This window comes from Apodemus sylvaticus, chromosome 9 (assembly GCF_947179515.1).
Source record: "Apodemus sylvaticus chromosome 9, mApoSyl1.1, whole genome shotgun sequence".
NCBI classification, from domain to species: Eukaryota; Metazoa; Chordata; class Mammalia; order Rodentia; family Muridae; genus Apodemus; species Apodemus sylvaticus.
The window spans coordinates 50,051,477-50,069,804 of NC_067480.1; the positions used below are offsets into that span (position 1 = coordinate 50,051,477).

General features: G+C 42.1%; 1 protein-coding gene across 1 annotated transcript; it reads left to right on the forward strand.

The window, feature by feature from the left end:
* Nucleotides 1-3,397: 3,397 nt before the first annotated feature.
* Nucleotides 3,398-18,328, forward strand: Cmklr2 (chemerin chemokine-like receptor 2). The gene is made up of 2 exons (XM_052192763.1): nucleotides 3,398-3,610; nucleotides 16,858-18,328. Exon 2 carries the CDS (start codon nucleotides 16,888-16,890, stop codon nucleotides 17,947-17,949), a length of 1,062 nt encoding a protein of 353 aa, XP_052048723.1. The 5' UTR covers nucleotides 3,398-3,610; nucleotides 16,858-16,887; the 3' UTR covers nucleotides 17,950-18,328.

Genomic DNA, 18,328 nt, shown 5'->3' on the forward strand with positions numbered 1-18,328 from the left:
AGACACTGAATACCTAAATAGACTTATCCCACGAAAGATTTTGTGTCCTCTCCTACCACCAACCCCCGGAGCTGAGGATCGAACCCAGGGTCTTGTACTTGCTCTAACACTGAGCTGGAAACCACATGTATGGTTGCACAATGAACTCAGAATTCTGATTATGGTATATTCCTGATGTTGGCATTTAAGAGACTGAGGAGGCTAGAGGAGTTTGAGACCACGGTGGGCTACACAGTTGAAACCTTTAATCAAGAAATTACAGCAGGGTCTTGGAGAGATGATTCAGCTATTTTAAAGTGCTGACTGTTCTTCCAGAGGACCTGAGCTCAATTCCCAGCACTTCATAGCTGTCTGTAAACCCAGATCTATCGGTACACATACATACAATGCATGCATATAAAACACCATGTATTTAGACAAAATAAAAACCACAAAGAGATAAGGATTTATCTCAACAGTATAATATACCTAGCTTGTGCCACGGGGCCCTGAGATCATATAGACAGAGACAGAGATATATGGTAATAAATTACTTTGTGGCACCAGGCCTAGTAGTCATATATATTCTGAGCTTGCAAAACTGGAAACAGCACAGACCAATCAAATTTATGGCTCAGTGTTAGTAAAATGGCCGCGACCGGATGGGTTTTTGTGTGCCTCCGGGTTTCTGGGCAGAAATAACCAGTGATAAGAAAAAACTTACTTGGGATGGAGAGATGGCTCAGCAGTTAAGAACATCACCTGCTCTTCTAGAGGTCCTGAGTTCAATTCCCAGCAACTACATGGTAGCTTACAACCACCATGTAAAGGGATCTGATGCTCTCTTCTGGTGTGTCTGAAGTGTACAGTAAATAAATCTGTTTTGGTTTTTAAAAAAATAAAAACAAAAAAAAGAAACCGTTTACAGGATTACGAATTTATCATGAAGGCACAAGCAATGCATAACAGTGTTAAGTCAAGTTCAAAGGTGCTGCCACGACTTGACTGTGACCTTTGACTGTGACCCGGAAGTACTAATTAGGTTTTCTGGCCAGATGAACGACCGAAGCATTGGTCATCAAATAGTTCATCTTTAGTTTTAGCGCAACAATTGAATGTTGGGTTGGACCCTGGATTCCATTTCTAGCATTCCATTTCTAGCACTGAAAAATAAGAGTTTGTATTGAGTATGAAGGGCTTGTTTTTTTTGCTGGTGGCAGGGTCAGGGATATGCCCAATGCTGCAGTGGAGTCGGGTGGCAGAGAAGGCCGCACAGCGGCAAGATGGCGCTTGCCTGCGTAAAGCAATTGGGTGGGGCCGGCCTAGCCGAGCACTGCTATTAGCGTAGATGTCTTAAACTCCAGTGGTTTGGGTTTGGTCTGGTTTGATTTGGTTTACCAACAGAGTTTTTCTCTCTGCAGCCCTGGATTTCCTGGAACTCACACTGTAGACCAGGCTGGCCTGGAACTCAGAGATCTGCCTGCCTCTGCCTCCTGAGTGCTGGGATTAAAGGAATGTGCCACCACCTCAGCTTATTTTGTAAGTAGAGACATCAGGAGACCTGTGTTTGCAGATGACTAATATGGTTGACATAAAGCCCTCCCCACGACAGGCATCTCTGAAATCCTGGCCAGCTCTGTGCATGCTAGAAAAACATTCTACCCACTGAGATCTATCACTGGCCCTCTCTTTTTGTGTTTTTGTTTGTTTGTTTTAATCAGAAAAACAAACAGACAAACAAATCGAGAGAGAGAGAGAGAGAGAGAGAGAGAGTTAGAGAGAGGGAAGGAAGGAGGGAGGGAGAGGGAGAGGGAGAAAGAGAAAGAAATGTACATGAATTACACGCGCAAGCATGCGTTTGTCTCTTGCAAACTGAACTGTGGAGTACAATCTGTAGGGTAAAATGGAGAATCTGTTTCTTCCAAATTCCCCAGCTGTTTTGGGCACTGTCATGTTTATGACACTCTCTCACAGATGTTACATTTTATGAAACGTGACTCATTCGGGTGGTACTGCATATCTTCAACTGGGAAGAAATCCCGAGGGCGAAGTGATTACATAAGTCAGCCTCACTTTCAACCTGAAATATTTGAACAAAATATTCTTGGGGAGCAAAAAGGAAAAAAAGGCAACCTAATATTTCTATGCTAAACAAAGCAGAAAGACCCTTGGTTTCATTTTTTTTAAACTTGTTCCTTTTTTCCGTACACACCCATGAGACCGGATGCCATGATGCCTCTGTGGAGCTTAGAGGTAGGCTTGCAGTAGTCACGTCCTCTGTTCTGGTTCCAGGGATCAAACACAGGCTAGCAGGCCTCTTGGCATAATCCTTTTACCCAAGGGACCACCTTGTGGTTCTGATTTTAGATTTTTTTGATTACAGTTGAGATAAGGGTATGAGGGTATTTTTATTTGGCCAGAACTTGTTTGACTTGCAAATGTTTGCATGAAACTCTTGTTTTATGTCTTGGTCCAACTGTTGTTGTATTTGTTTAATTAAAAAAAAAATTAGAGACTTTTTTTCAGAGTTAAATTTCCCATGTTTACTATCAGTGCTTCAAGATGGAAGCTAAATAAATAAATAATAACACACACACACACACACACACACATATACACACCAAACAAGTACCAGTGTTTTTTAATAAATAAGAGTTTACTCCCCCTGCAAAATGATCAAGTAGAACACAATTGTAGGAGATAGCAACACCATCAGTATAATTCACTAAAATGCAAAACCAAATTCCAATTGTGCACACTTGAAATTATGCAGACTATTTTACCATTATTGGTAAAACTTTGCAGCTTCCAAAAACTTCCCCTCTTTAAAAAGACAAATTCAAAACTGCATAATAACACTAAACTACAAAATTCAGTTCAGAAAAACAGGGAATTGTTATTCAAATTTTGGCATTAAGAATGTTTTAATCTGTTAAAAAAAAAAGCAAAGAGTGTGTTGAGACAGTTTGGGGGGAAGGGACTGACAACTGACAGGTTCAACGTGTTGAACTTACTCAGTTATGCAAAGGCACAAAAAAAAAGTCAAGAGAAAGAATGTATTGTAAATCACAGCCTTTCTGGGTCTGGATATGGTGTTCACGCCTATAATTGCAACACTAGGGAGATTAATCTGGCAGAAGAGTTTGAGGCCAGTTTGAGCCCCATGGAGAGGTCCTGTCTATAAACAAACATACAGAATTCTTTCTGCAAGACAGACAGATGTGCTATCCTTACGTTATTTATAACACAAAGCAGGTCTTTTTGAAGATGGTCTGTTTATGGAAACTTTCATAATACAGAATTATTGACTCCTCGCAATTCATCTTTTATTAAAGCAATATCACGAGAGTCCAACAGACTGTTCTCTAAGATCATCTATCATTTTGCGTCTCAGTTGGCTAGGAAAGAAAGCCGATGAGCAGAATCACAAAAGTTGAGAGTTTCAGAGCTAGAGGAGCAATGCAGTGGGTGCTTGCCTACTGTGTGCCATGCCTGGGGGTGGAGCCTCAGCTATGAAGAAACGGGTGCCTGGCAAATCCTCGTAAGCCCAGATGCCTAGAGGTTAAGACAAGGCTGTTTACAACATGCACGGCGGGTTTAGCTGCGTCAGCTTACCAGCTCTGTGTTTCTTGTAAGTTCTTTCATTTTTCTAATCTTTACTTTCCTACTATGAAAATAGAGAAGAAAAGCTCATAATCAATATTTCTTATCACTGATGCTTGCCTTGAAGAAAGAGGTGGTGAGAGCCCCCTCAGTGCATGCTTTAGTGCCTTCTAGATTGTCCATCACTGAGCTGTCTGAACTTTTAGAGAGCCTGGTCAATGCAGTGCTGTTTGGTTCGGTGGTTGATAGGCTCTCTCCCTGAAATCCCAAATTATCCTAGCTTTCTGATTTCAATAAATATTTTGTTGCTTATTGATTCATATAGATAGGTCTGTGTGTGTCAATGTGTGTGTGTCTGTGTGTGTATGTGTATGTCTGTGTGTGCATTTGTGTGTGTCTGTGCATGTATATGTGACTGTATGTCTGTGTCTGTGTATATCATGTGTTTGTGTGTGACTGTATGTGTCTGTGTTTGTGCATCTGTCTGTGTATGTGCTTGTGTGTGTGTCTGTGTGTGTCTATGTGTTTCTGTCTATGTGTGTCTGTGTGTATCTGTGACTGTATGTGCATGTGTATGTGTGTCTGTCTATGTATGTGCATGTGTGTGTGTGTGTGTCTGTGTGTCTGTGTGTGTGTGTATATCCTCTCATGCTACAGCTTACTTATGCAGGACAAAGGACAACTTACAGATGTTGGTTCTCCCACCATGTGGATCCTGGAATTGAACTCTAGTGTCAGATGTGGTGACAGGTGCCTTAATGTACCGGGCCATCTCTCAAACTCAGAGATCCCCCTGCCTTTGTCTCCTGCGTGGGATTAAAGCACTTGTATCTCCACCACCTGGCCCAAGATCTGTTTTCAAAAGGGGAATCTCAGTGGCTACCTTTCTTTTCCTTATCATGGACTATTAATATTGATATTTCCTGACATGTTTAATGATGGTGTGTCTCTGCACTCCCACGGGATGGTTGTGAATGGACAGTTGTCTTCAGCTTGTGCTTTGTCTTATATGCTACTGTTTAGTAGGAGGGGGGAAATGCAAAAATATGTCCAGATATAATCCTGTATGAATGGGAAAAAGAGTCCCAATTGCCATCAGCTCTCCTCCTTCATTGCTGACTGCTGGGTGGGGCAGAACTGCTAATGCTACCAAAGCATGCTCCGGCCACAGGCTGCTCAAGCTCCTCCTTACTACCCTGGAGGATGCACGGCCCTGTTCTGTTAAGTGACCTCTGTCTCAGTCTATTCTGCAGATTCCCTCCTTATTGTTTCTCTTTAAGAGAACAGCCTCCCTGTAATCCCAGCACTCTGGGAGGCAGAGGCAGGCAGATTTATGAGTTCGAGGCCAGCCTGGTCTAAAGAATGAGTTCCAGGACAGCCAGGGCTATATAGAGAAACCCTGTCTCAAAAAAACCAAATCCAAAAAAACCCCAAGAGAAAGTGAGAGAGAGAGAGAGAGAGAGAGAGAGAGATAGATCATGCTCATCTTGCTTTAAGACAGGAAGTGTCTTGATGTAAATTAAAATAAGAATGTAAGGGCTGCCAGTTCCGTTTCCACCCGCAGTCTGGCATTTCCCCTGGACTGCTGTAGATACCACTGACAGCGTGTGGCTGATAATCAAAACATGCCAAGCAATGTTGAAGGGAAAAGTGGGACTATGGTAGCACACACAGACACAGCCTCATTGTACGCCCCAGATTCTTGGAAGCCTGTCTTCATCTGCAGATTTTAAATCACAGTTTAAGATTCCAGACCTAGACAAGCTAGTTCTGTTTAGCATTTTTCTTTTTTAAGTTTTGTTTTCCTTTTTTTTCTCCCTCCTCCCCCGTCTTCTTTGAATTGGCATCAAACCCAGGGCCTTGCTCGCTCAATTCATACACATAAAATAAAATATTTAAATGATTAAATAATCTTTAAAAAAAGACATTTTAAAAAGGAAGAAGACACTGTCCAGAGGTCTATTTTCTTACCATTCTTTTTTTTTTATATAAAATTTGTTTATTTATCATATGTAAGTACACTGTAGCTGTCTTCAGACACAACAGAAGAGGGCATCAGATCTCATTACAGATGGTTGTGAGCCTCCATGTGGTTGCTGGCATTTGAACTCAGGACCTTCAGAAGAGCAGTCAGTGCTGTTAACCACTCTTAACCGCTGAGCCATCTCTCCAGCCCATTTTCTTACCATTCTTTGTGAAGCTAAATATTGACATTTTGGAGCTAGACACAGAAATCCTCAACTCAGGCTGCAGAAAGAGTAACACTTATAAATTCCATACCAATTCAATATTTTCAAACTATGAAATCAGAAAGAAGACTGCAAGTTTGAGACCCACATGGACCTCAGAGCAAGTTCCAGGCTACCTGGGGCTTGTCCCTTGGCCTTCCTCCTGCTCCCAGGAAGAAAACAGAAAGTAAAGAAAACCATGGAATAAAATAAAACCTTTTTAGATCCAATAAATTCCCACTGTAGCTGGCTGTGGTAACGCACATCTTTGTCTTTAATTCTAGCACTGGGGAGGCAGACATCGGTGGATTTCTGTGAGGTCAAAGCTAGCCTGGTGCACATAAAGTGCTCGAGGCCAGCAACAGCTATATAGTGAGACCCTGTCTCAAAAATAATAAAAGAAACCTCCAGCGCTTAAACTGCCATGTTTGGAACTTGTGAGAGTCTGTCTTTGCAATTCCTGAGCACACTGTGAGGCAAGCACTAAAGGAGCCACTTTTTGAGGATTTCTTCACAGCAACTTGTATGAGTCTGCATTATTTTTTTTTTCTGTGTATATACATACACACATGCTAAGGATTGGGAGATTGTTGCCCCTGAAGGCCATAAGCACTTTTAACTGCTCAGCCTTCTCTCTAGCTCCATCACAGCTACTTAAGGCTTTAGGATACAAAGGGCAAGAAAGCAGGCTTCAAAGAAGCAGCTAGCTTATTCAACACACCACAGTCGGGAAGCAGCGGGCCTGGGGCTTGACAGTGAGGAGAGAGTCCAGAGCCTACTATATTGGCTGGTGGTTTTTATTTGTTTGTTTGTTTTTTGTTTTTTGTTTTTTTGTTTTTTTGTTTTTTGTTTTTTTTTGTTTTTTTGTTTTTTTGGATTTAGTTTTATCAAGACAGGGTTTCTCTGTATAGCCCTGGCTGTACTGGAGCTCACTCTGTAGACCAGGCTGGCCTTGAACTCAGAAATCCGCCTGCCTCTGCCTCCCAGAGTTCTGGGATTACAGGCATGTGCCACCACCCGGCATTGGCTGGTGTTTAAAGTTCACCCATGTGCTAGTTGTTTCAACACAAAGAAATTAAGCCCGAGAAATTGCCCCTGACTCAACACTGAACAAAGTCACAAGATTGTACAAGTGAGGGGACTAATTTCTGGGTGGGGCAAAAAAGCAACTGGTCCATAAGTAGCTGGTGACATTCTTGAATTTGTGCCACCTTCTCTTTCCCAAACTATCCTAGTGAGTGAGGTATGGGAGACAAACAGGAAGATCAGTTTGCACATTCTTTTACGATCAGACTCTGATCTCGGCACAGAGGGAGCAGATATCATTTCATTTCTACTTGCTTTCCTTCACTTTTTTGTTTGGTTGGGAGTCTTTGTTTGTTTTTTGTTTGGCTGTTTATTTTAATGCAAAAAGAAAAACTTTTTTCTTTCTTTCTCCCAGTGTCGCTGCCTCAAAAACTGAATAACACACTTAAATTCCTCAAGTTAGTTGGCCCTTCTGGCCAAGATAGATTTTTCAGTGCCAGCTCAACAGGAATGTTATTGTGAAGGGTTCGCTCAGCTGGGCTCTTCAGTCCCTCAACTCTTTCAGGGGTGTCGTCCTCACCCTGATTCTAAGGCCTGGCCAGCCCTATTCCACTTTCAGATTTCAAGTGTGGTAAATCTCCCTACTTTCATTCAAATATTTTTTTTTCCTAACTCATTTCCCAAACTGCTACCAGATGATTTTCAACAAAAACAGAGATTTGGTATGTCATTCCCTGCTGAAAACATTTTTACGTGCTGCTCCCAACTGACAGTGTAATAAAATCCAAACCCTGAAGTGGAACATTCAAAGACCTTTCTCAGAACACTCCCTTAGGTGCTGTCTTAATTCCAGCCAGCCCAAAACAAGTCCACGCCTTGGAATACACCAAAGAATATTTTCATTTATCTTATGTGTGTAGTATTAGGCAATAATGACATGATAAGTATGAAGAAAGCCAGACACTTCTCTATTAAAGGAAGGGGTGTGTTAGGACTGTATTTGGGAGGGTACAAACCAACAGAGGCTATCAATCTAACACCAACGCTTACCTTCCATTCCTTTTTTTGTTCTCCCCCTCTCTCCCTCCCTCCCTCCCTTCTTCCCCCTCCCTCCCTCCCTTCTTCTCTTCCTTACTTTGTCAAGATTTAACCATGTACTAGGCCTGCCTGGCCTGGAACTCACTATACACCCAGGTAGGCCTCTAACTCCTTGGGATTGCCACCCTTCCCACCCCCATCTCTGGAGCTTCAGGATTGCAGTGTACATAACCTTCAGCTTCAGTTTATGCTCCTGCCCCATGCTAGATTCTATCCTAAGCACTGGTAACAACACAAAAATGTCTTTTGTTTCCCTTGGGTAAATAAACAGGGTATTTCGTAAAACCTTGGTGTGCCCTGACCCCTTCCAAGGGACTGTTCACGGAAAGGGCAGCAGAATACTCTACCAGTGCCAAACATCTTGAGTACATTCTGGGGTGTGGTATATAGTTCATGTCTGATAATTAGCGGGGAACACCAAGCGATGACATAAGTCACCCCCCACCCTCACCCTGTGCACACATGTGTAGCCACATGAGCATGTACACACATGATCACTATCTCCAAATTATTTCTTCAAATGAAAAAGAAATCCCATGAAAATCGTCCTGTGAGTGTGGTAGCAGCTCATGCATGTGATCCCAGCACTGAGGAAGTGGAGGAGGATCAGGAATCCAGGAGGTTGAGGTCAGCCTAGATTACAGGAAACTTGGTTTTATCTTTATGACAGCAAACGTTTATTGACAATTGACTCCTGGGTCATGGATCTGTGGCTTTGCTCCAAGTTTCTGTCATGTGTGTTAATTGTTTATTATTTCTCTTTCTGTCTCTTCCTATTATTCAGTTCTAGGTAAGACACACATTCTTTCAAAGGCTCATGGTTTTAAATGCTTATTTTGCTTTTCTTTCTTGCTTTCTTGCTTGCTTTCATATATGTGAGTACACTGTTGATGTCTCCAGACACACCAGAAGAGTGCATTGGATTCCATTACAGATAGTTGTGAGCCACCATGTTGTTGCTGAGAACTGAACTCAGCACCTCTGGAAGAGCAATCAGTGCTCTTAACTGCTGAGCCATCTCTCCAGCCCTCTTTTCTTTTACTTAATCTTCTTTCTTTCTTTCTTTCTTTCTTTCTTTCTTTCTTTCTTTCTTTCTTTCTTTCTTTCTTTCTTTCTTTCTCTTTCTCTCTTTCTTTCTCTTTCTTTCTTTCTCTCTCTCTTTTTCTCTTTCTTTCCTTCTTTCTTTCTTTCTTTCTTTCTTTCTTTCTTTCTTTCTTTCTGTCTCTCTCTCTCCCTCCCTCCTTCCTTCCTCCCTCCCTCCCTTCCTTCCTTCCTTCCTCCCTCACTCCCTCACTCCCTCCTTCCCTTCCTTCCTTCCTTCCTTCCTTCCTTCCTTCCTTCCTTCCTTCCTTCTTTCCTCCCTTCCTTATAAGGCAGAGTTTAATTATGTCACCTTGGCTGACCTAGAACCTACATAGACCAGGCTGGCCTTTCTCTAACTCACAGAGATCCATCTGCCTCCTGAGTGGGGGGGAGGGGGGCTGCTGGTGGTGGTGGTGGTGGTCATGTTAAGTGCATGCATTTCCATGCCTGGCTGAAGGCCCTTGGTTTTAATAGGATAAACAGTCTGCTGTTGAGCTTCTTTTTCTCCAGTCAGCATGTCCAACAGTCAACAGCATCAAATCTTCTCTGCCAAAGTAGGTTATAGTACATGCTCCCTTCAAGGTCTGTTAAGAACACATCTCTTCCATGGTTTGGGAAAACCCAAGTCCCTCAATGTTACAAAACTTGAACTCAACCTCTTGACCTGCACCGCACAGTCTGCTAGATGGAAGCATTGTTTTTGAGATAACACAAGGTCTCATGGTAGTGTAGGCTGTCCTCAAACTCTAGAAGTCTTGGTGCTGAGTGCTCCTGGGTGCTGAGACAGTGACAACTAAAACTGCTTCCCTCCCTCCATGGCCTCGCTTTGTCTACTGCCACATTCTGAACATATGTCCTCTCCCTGAAGTCTTCTGGGTTTTATAGACTATTTGTCATTAGACTTTCTGACAAAAATCTTATAGTGAAATGTGTTTATTCAGAAAAAAGAGTTTCAAGCATAACCATCCACTCAATCCTGACTAGATCAGAAGCCAGTGTGTTTAATTCAGTAAATTCCTGTCTGCTCCAGGACTGGACAGATGCTTAAGTGTGTGAATAAATGCAACCAAGGAATGTGATAGCTCGGGGCCTCACAGCAACTGAATCCTTGAATATGCCCCTTCACATTCTCAGGCAACCAGACCGCGCCTGTCAGAGACAGTTTCTGCAGCTTGGCTCTTTCCCAAGCATTTTCCACACGTTTCTAACAGATTCCAGTGGCCCCATCCCTCCCTGTCTATGCTACAGCTTGGCAGCTATTTTAGTGGCAAGTCAAATGTTTTATGATTATAAATATCTTTATTAGCTTTTATTACAGTCAGAATATTTACTGACCTTCCAGCAGCACAAATGGTTTTAGACTAAAAGAGTAGCGATTTCCTATTTTCAGTCAGGTCTAGCAACCTCATTCTGTCATTATCATGTTCTTCCAAATCTGGAAAACCTATATCTCAGTGCAAAGTCACTTCACTGCAAGTTCAGAAACTTGGCCTGCCTGCTTAATAAATGATAACATTTCCTTTAAATGTGAGTTTGAAGACCTAATGTCTGCTTACTACACATCTTCCTTTCTTGTTCCTGCCCAGTGAAACTCCCTTTACTGCCTCGTTCACCTGTGAGATGCATTCATGCCTCCCTTTACCTCTCAGAAGTACACACATGCTTGTACATGCATAAATACATGCATGTGCCTATGTGCATGTTTGTATTTATATTTATCTTGATATAGCTCTGCTTACTTAGACTAAGGGACATCTTTATGTCTTCTTTCATATGATTTCCCCTTTTTCTTTTACTCACCAAAAATGAGTAGCTAAGTGTAACACGGCATGATGGAGTGGACAACATAAATTTTTTGTTTTATTTCTTAGAACATGGATGTGTGTGTGTGTGTGTGTGTGTGTGTGTGTGTGTCTTGTTAAGTTGCGCAGGCTGGCCTTGAACTCGTAGAGATCTGCCTGCCTCTGCTTGCAGAATGCTGGAATTAAAGGTATGTACTGGTACATGTGGTATACGTTTTTTAGATATGTGAGTTCAAGGTTAGCTCTGGTCTACAAAGTATTTCCAGGGGCTATAAAGAGAAATCCTGTCTCAACAAAACAAAACAGATAAAAATGTCCTGGTCTGGAGAGGTGGCTCAGTATTTAAGGGTATTTGTAGCTCTTGTAGAAAACCTGGGTTCCCAGTACCCACAGGATAACTCACAACCATCTGTACCTTCAGTTCCAGGCAATCTAACACCCTCTTCTGATCTCTAGGGCATGAGGAACACATATGGTTCATAACATGTTCATGCAGGTAAAACAGCCATACATACAATAAATACATCTTTAAAAAACATTTAAAATCATGTACGTGCTAGGTAGGAATGGTAGCGCATGCCTTTAATCCCAGCACTTAGGAGGCAAAGGCAGGAGGATCTTTGTGAGTTCATGTCAACCAGGTCTATGTAGTGAGTTTCAGGACATCCAGGGCTACAGACTAAGACCTTGTCTCAAAATAAATAGGCATGCGGGACTGGAGAAATGGCTCAGCTGTTAAGAGCATTGGGTGCTCCTCCAGAGGACCCAGGTTCGATTTCCAGCAGTCACATGGCAGCTCACAAGTGTCTTGTTTTGGGAGGTCCGCGGCACCAGGCATGTATATGGTACACATATGTGTGCATGAAGGCAAAATCAAATAAATCTTTTTTTTTAAGGAGTCATGAAACTGTTCAGGAGAACAGAGGACTAAGTGGAAGAAGGACAGGCGTATTGAGACTCCCAAGAGAAACAGAACCAAGATAATTTAATATATATTAAAGCCCTTTATTACGTCAGCCTATTCAGTGCAGTCAGAGTAGCACAGCAATGGCTTTCTCCTGTTGGATGGGCTGAGAAACCAGCAATACTTGTTTAGACCAGGAGCCTGAGTACCTCAAAAGTCCCAGTCTGGAACCACGACTCCTGGAGCCCTCTGGTCCTCGGTCCATGTTGGGAGCTTGAGAATGCTGGTTCTAATCTCAGCAAAGGACAGCAATACTCTGCAGTGACAGAGGTGGATGAACTTGCCCTGGAGAGCTGAGTTACTCAGGCAAAAGAGACAATTCCTTCTTCCACCATGTCATTGCCTTTTATCTGGCTTGTCACTGGGGTTTGCTACCCACATCTAGGTGGCTTTTCTCACTTCATATAATCGATTACAAACATGCTAGGCAGAGTGGCACATGCCTTTAATCCCAGCACCCTGTGAGCTTGATTCCAGGCTGGTCTACACAGTGAGTTCTAGGACAGTCAGAGATACACAATGAGATGCCATTTGATAAAAAACAGAAAGTTTAAAAGGAAGGAAAGGAAGAAAGCTCCGTAGAGTAGCACCCAGCAGTAGTTGTTTGCTGATTCCAGATCCAGTCTGGTCGACAGCCTGACCCACTATCACTCTTGTCCTCAACTTGACACTCAATCGGATTCTCTTTCATCACACCTAACTTTCAAATGAAACCAGGGCCAAAGTCACCACTCTGCCTCATGGGCTATGACCTATTCACACAACTGAGATTGCCAGTCGGCCAGCCTTCAGCCCTAGCCAGGATCGTTATAATAATTTCCTTGTTTCTTCCAGTAGGTTTTTGTAGTAGCAGAAACAGGGATTTTTCTGTAATACAAACCAGAAAATTTTTGCTTAAAAATCCTTCCTCAATGAAGCTGCAGATACAGCTCAGCAGTTCAAAACAATGGCTTCCCTTCCAGAGAACCAGGGTTGGATTCCTAGCGCCCCACATGACGGTCCACAGCCATATGTAACTCTAGTCCCAGGGGATCCAATGCCTCATTTTGCCCTCTGCAGGCACATACATGGTACACATGCAGGCAAAATATCCACATATATATGATAATCTTTTTTTTTAAAGATTTATTTATTTATTATATGTAAGTACACTGTAGCTGTTTTCAGATACACCAGAAGAGGGCCTCAGATCTCTTTTTGGGTGGTTGTGAGCCACCATGTGGTTGCTGGAATTTGAACTCATGACCTTTGGAAGAGCAGTCGGTGCTCTTACCCACTGAGCCATCTCTCCAGCCCTATATATGATAATCTTTAGATATCTATATCTTTATCTATATATCTTAATTAAAAATGAATTCTTCAACTGCCTACATAATCTAATGTCATGCTCACAACCACATTGAACTGAATTCTTTCTTTTCTCCTTTAAAAAAGTATTTATATTTTTATTTGCTTATTTATTGTGAAGAGGGGTACAACATCGTATGCATATAGAGGTCAGAGGTCAACTTTCAGAAATCAGTTCTCTTCTCTCCTTCTACTACTAGGTCCTGGGATCAAGCTCAGGTCTTTCTTCAGACTTGGAACCTATCACCTTTACCTACTGATCCTTTTTTTTTTAAATAATTTTTTAAAATATATTTTATGTGTATTGTTGTTTTGCCTACACGTGTTATCTTAGCACCACATGCATGCAGTGCCTGTAGAGGCCAGAAGAGGGCAGCAGATACAATGAGGCTGGAATCACAAAGGCTGTGAGCCATGATGTGGGTACTAGAATGGAATTGGGATCCTTCAGAATAGCCAGTGCTCTTAACCGCTGAGCAATCTCTTCGTCCTCCCACTGATGTACCTTGCTAGCTTCCTTTCCTCTGTTAGCATTGCCTAGCTTTTTAAATAATAGTCTTAAAATTTTGAATTACGCCGGGCGGTGGTGGTGCACGCCTGTAATCCCAGCACTCTGGGAGGCAGAGGCAGGCAGATTTCTGAGTTCGAGGCCAGCCTGGTCTACAGAGTGAGTTCCAGGACAGCCAGGCCTATACAGATAAACCCTGTCTCAAAAGAACCAAATCCAAAAAACAAAAAAAAAGAAAAAAATTTTTTTAATTCTATCTATCTATCTATCTATCTACCTATCTATCCGTCTGTCTGTCTGTCTGACTGTCTACCTACCTACCTACACGAGAGCATACACCATGGAACACTTGTAGATTTAAGGACAGCTTTTGGAAGACAATTCTTTCCTTCCACCATGTGGGTCCTGGGATTTAATCTCAAGTCCTTAGGTGTGGCAGCATTAACAATGGAGAGCCATCTTGGCAGCCCCCCTTCAACTTGCTCTTGACGAGTTGAGAGTCTTACTGTTTCTGGATGCAGTAGGTTTGTGTTTGCTGTCTTTGAACTGCTTCTTCCTCCAGTTAATTTTTCAACACTCCTTCCCTGTCTCAATTATTGAAATTTAAGCATGCCTTTAGTACCAGCTCTTAGGAGGCAGAAGCAGGTAGATGTTTGTGAGTTCCAAGACAGCCTGGTCTGCAAATTGAGTTCCAGTACAGTCAGGATGTTAAATAGAGAAAGCCTATCTTGCAATAAATAAATAAATAAATAAATAAATAAATAAATAAATAAATAAATAAACAAACAAACAAAACAAAATAAAACAAATAAAAACCAAGCCAAACAAACACAAAGAAAATTCCATCAGCTCCAGTCCCCTTCCTTTGCCCTCCTCGTCTCCTTTCCTACGTCCTTACCATCGTTTAACACAATATCTATATCTATATCTATATCTATCTATCTATCTATCTATCTATCTATCTATCTATCTATCTATTTTGTTGTTGTTGTTGTTTTCAAGACAGGGTTTCTCTGTATAGCCCTGGCTATCCTGGAACTTACTCTGTAGACCAGGCTGGCCTCGAACTCAGAGATCCACCTGCCTCTGCCTCCCAAGTACTGGGATTAAAGGTGTGCACTACCATTGCCCGACTATAATTTTCTTAAAATTAATTTTTTGTTTTTAACTAAAAAAGACAAAGTCAAAAACAACCCTGAAAAGGTTCATCAAGATGGCTCAGCAGGTAAAGGGATCCTCTGTCAAGCCTGGTGAACTGAATTTGATCCCTGGGACCCACATGGTGGAAGGAGAGATCTTCTCCTCCTGAAAGTTGTCATGTGACCATGGCATGCAGACAAACACACTAATAAGATGTAATTTACAGCTACTTACTTTTTTTTTTTTTTACTACATCTCTGTCTGCTCGAATCTAACACTGAGTTAGTAATGAATTGGTGGCAATGAGTTAGTAATGGTTGCTAACAAATGAGGTGAGGAAGGAGGATCTCCAAGATGAAGGCAGCCTGACCAAACACACACACAGCTTAGGAAGGAAAGAAAAGGAGAAAGACAAGAAAGGACTGGAGAGGAATTAAAGACAGGAAGGGCACTTGCCTAACATTCACAAGGCTCAGGTTCCATCCCTGGACTACATAAGCCAGACATGATGGGGCATGCCTGTAATCCCACCACTCAGGAGACTGAGACAAGAGGATTGCTGCTTTTAAAGTCAACCTAGGCTACAGAGTGAGTTCAAGACCAGCCTAAGATATCCAAACATAAAAACAAACAAACACCCCCACACACTTGAACACTTAACACAGAAAATTTGATCCAATGTAAAACTGGCTAATTTTTATCATGTATATATGCTTTTTTGAGACAAGGTTTCTCTATGTAGCCCTGACTGTCCTGGAACTGATTCTGTAGGCCAAGCTGGCCTCAAACTCACAGAGATCCACCTGCCTCTGCCTACTGAGTGCTAGGGATTAAAGCATGCGTCACTACTGCCTAGCTACTTTTGGTCATAATTACAAAAAAAGAATCCAAGTTAATTCAAAGCAAAGAAGTTTGAGTCAATGAAATAAAAAATATTAATTGTGCCAGGCAGTGGTGGCACACGCCTATAATCCCAGCACTCTGGGAGGCAGAAGCAGGCAGATTTCTGAGTTTGAGGCCAGCCTGGTCTACAGAGTGAGTTCCAGAACAGCCAGAGCTATACAGAGAAACTCTGTCTCGAAAAAACCAAATCCAAAAAAAAAAATTAATTAATTAATTAATTAATTGCATTATGTTAGAAATTGATGTGAAAATTATATGGTTATACTGACTTTACTCCAAAAGATATCTTTTATTTAGGTGTGATGGGTTATCCCTATTGCCTACCATTTGGAAGGCTGAGGCGGGGGATTGCTGTGAGGTATAAGACAGTCTAGACTATACAGTGAGCAGTGAGATACAAGCTATCTACAAGCCCTACAGAGTGATAGCCAATCCCAAGGAGTAGAATAAAGGCAAAAACAGAAACTCGAAATTAAAATACAGCAAGAGTAAAGGTATCTTCTAACTGAAAAGCCGTTTATCTATATTGCTATAACTCTGATTTTGCATCAGCATTCCCATCATCCTTAGGGCTGGACCCTTAGCTTGCATTCCCATCATCCTTAGGGCTGGACCCTTAGCTTGCTGTCAGAATATGAATATACTTGGTATAGTCAAGGCCCTTAATTTAATTCCTAAACAGTACCTAAAAAAATATATTCTGGGCCTAAAGTAGTTGGTCAAAATCTTCCATGCTTTCTAGTGTCTTTGAGAAAGAAGGATCCAGAATGTAATTGTTCTCAAGTTAGAGCTTAAGAAGTCAGGGCTACGATGACAGATCTGGAACTCACCACTGTGCATGTATCAATCTGTTTTTCTTTGCATTCCAGGAGCCTAATGAATGTTTGCTGAATGTCAAGATTCTTTTAAGGCACCATAATGAAGCATAAGTATTAAGGACAGAGGACTTGATGTGTAGAGTAGATCATTTTTTTCACTTAATTACTGAATCACAAATGATATCTCAAAAGCTTTGAGTGAGTGAGTATAATCCTTGAACCTAGGACTTGGACATCTGTAGCAGAAACACAAGCCCTTCTAAAAAAGTCATAAAATGTAGTAGTTTTGGATTTATGTTCTTTAGTCACCAAACTTAATCCTTTAGCTTTTTTTTTTCTTTAAAATTTGCCTTTACAGATTTCCTTACTCTTCACCTACAAGATCATCATGGACGTCTCCAAGGAAATGTTATTTGAGGAATTGGACAACTATTCCTATGTCTTAGAGTATTACTCCCAGGAGCCTGACCCGGAGGAGAAGGCGCACCTGGGAATCGTTCACTGGATCTCCCTGCTCCTGTACGTCCTAGCATTTGTCCTGGGAATTCCAGGAAATGCCATTGTCATTTGGTTCATGGGATTCAAGTGGAAGAAGACAGTGACCACGCTCTGGTTCCTCAATCTGGCCATTGCAGACTTCATCTTCGTCCTCTTCCTGCCCCTGTACATTTCCTACGTGGCCTTGAGTTTCCACTGGCCCTTTGGCCTGTGGCTCTGCAAGCTTAATTCCTTCATTGCCCAACTGAACATGTTTTCTAGTGTTTTCTTCCTGACAGTGATTAGCCTGGACCGCTACATCCACTTGATTCATCCTGGCTTGTCACATCGGCACCGGACCCTCAAGAGGTCACTGGTGGTTGTCATATTTGTCTGGCTGTTGGCTTCTCTGCTTGGAGGTCCCACCTTGTACTTCCGGGACACCATTGAGGTCAACAACCACATGATTTGTTATAACAATTTCCAGGACCATGAGCTCACCTTGATGAGACACCACGTGCTGACCTGGGTCAAGTTCCTCTTTGGCTACCTCTTCCCTTTGCTGACAATGAGCTCCTGCTACTTGTGCCTCATCTTCAAGATGAAGAAGCGAAACATTGTGATATCCAGGAGGCATCTCTGGATGATCCTGTCTGTGGTCATCGCCTTCCTGGTTTGCTGGACTCCTTACCACCTGTTTAGCATCTGGGAACTCAGCATTCATCACAACAGCACCTTCCAGAACGTGCTGCAGGGTGGCATCCCTCTTTCTACTGGCTTGGCCTTCCTCAACAGCTGCTTGAACCCCATCCTTTACGTTCTAATAAGCACGAAGTTCCAAGCTCGCTTCAGGGCCTCTGTTGCTGAGGTACTAAAGCGTTCGCTGTGGGAAGCCAGCTGCTCCGGTACAGTCAGTGAACGACTCGGGAGCGCTGAACCCAAGAGCCTGTCTCTCCTAGAAACTGCCCAATGAATATTGTGTTCCCAGAAAGTCAGTGCAAAGTTTTCATGTGAGCCTCATAACAAATCTTTTCAGATTAGGTTTTGTTCTGGTCTAAACTGATCGTGTTTTTGTTCAGTTACATTTTTGCTTGGGTATAAAAGCTTGCGATTTGAATCATTTATCTTTCTGGCTGCCCTCTGGTGGCGGTTCTGATACTGACAGCCTAAACATTTCTCCCCACTGTTTTAGCCCGCGTCTATTAATGCACTACAATGTATGTATCAGATTAAATAATTTTTATAGTGTTTATCATATTATATATCTCTATTGAAAAAGTATCAGGGTAGGGTTTTTTTTTGGTTTGTTTTTGGGTCATTTTGTGTGTGTGTGTACATATTCATGCGTTTGT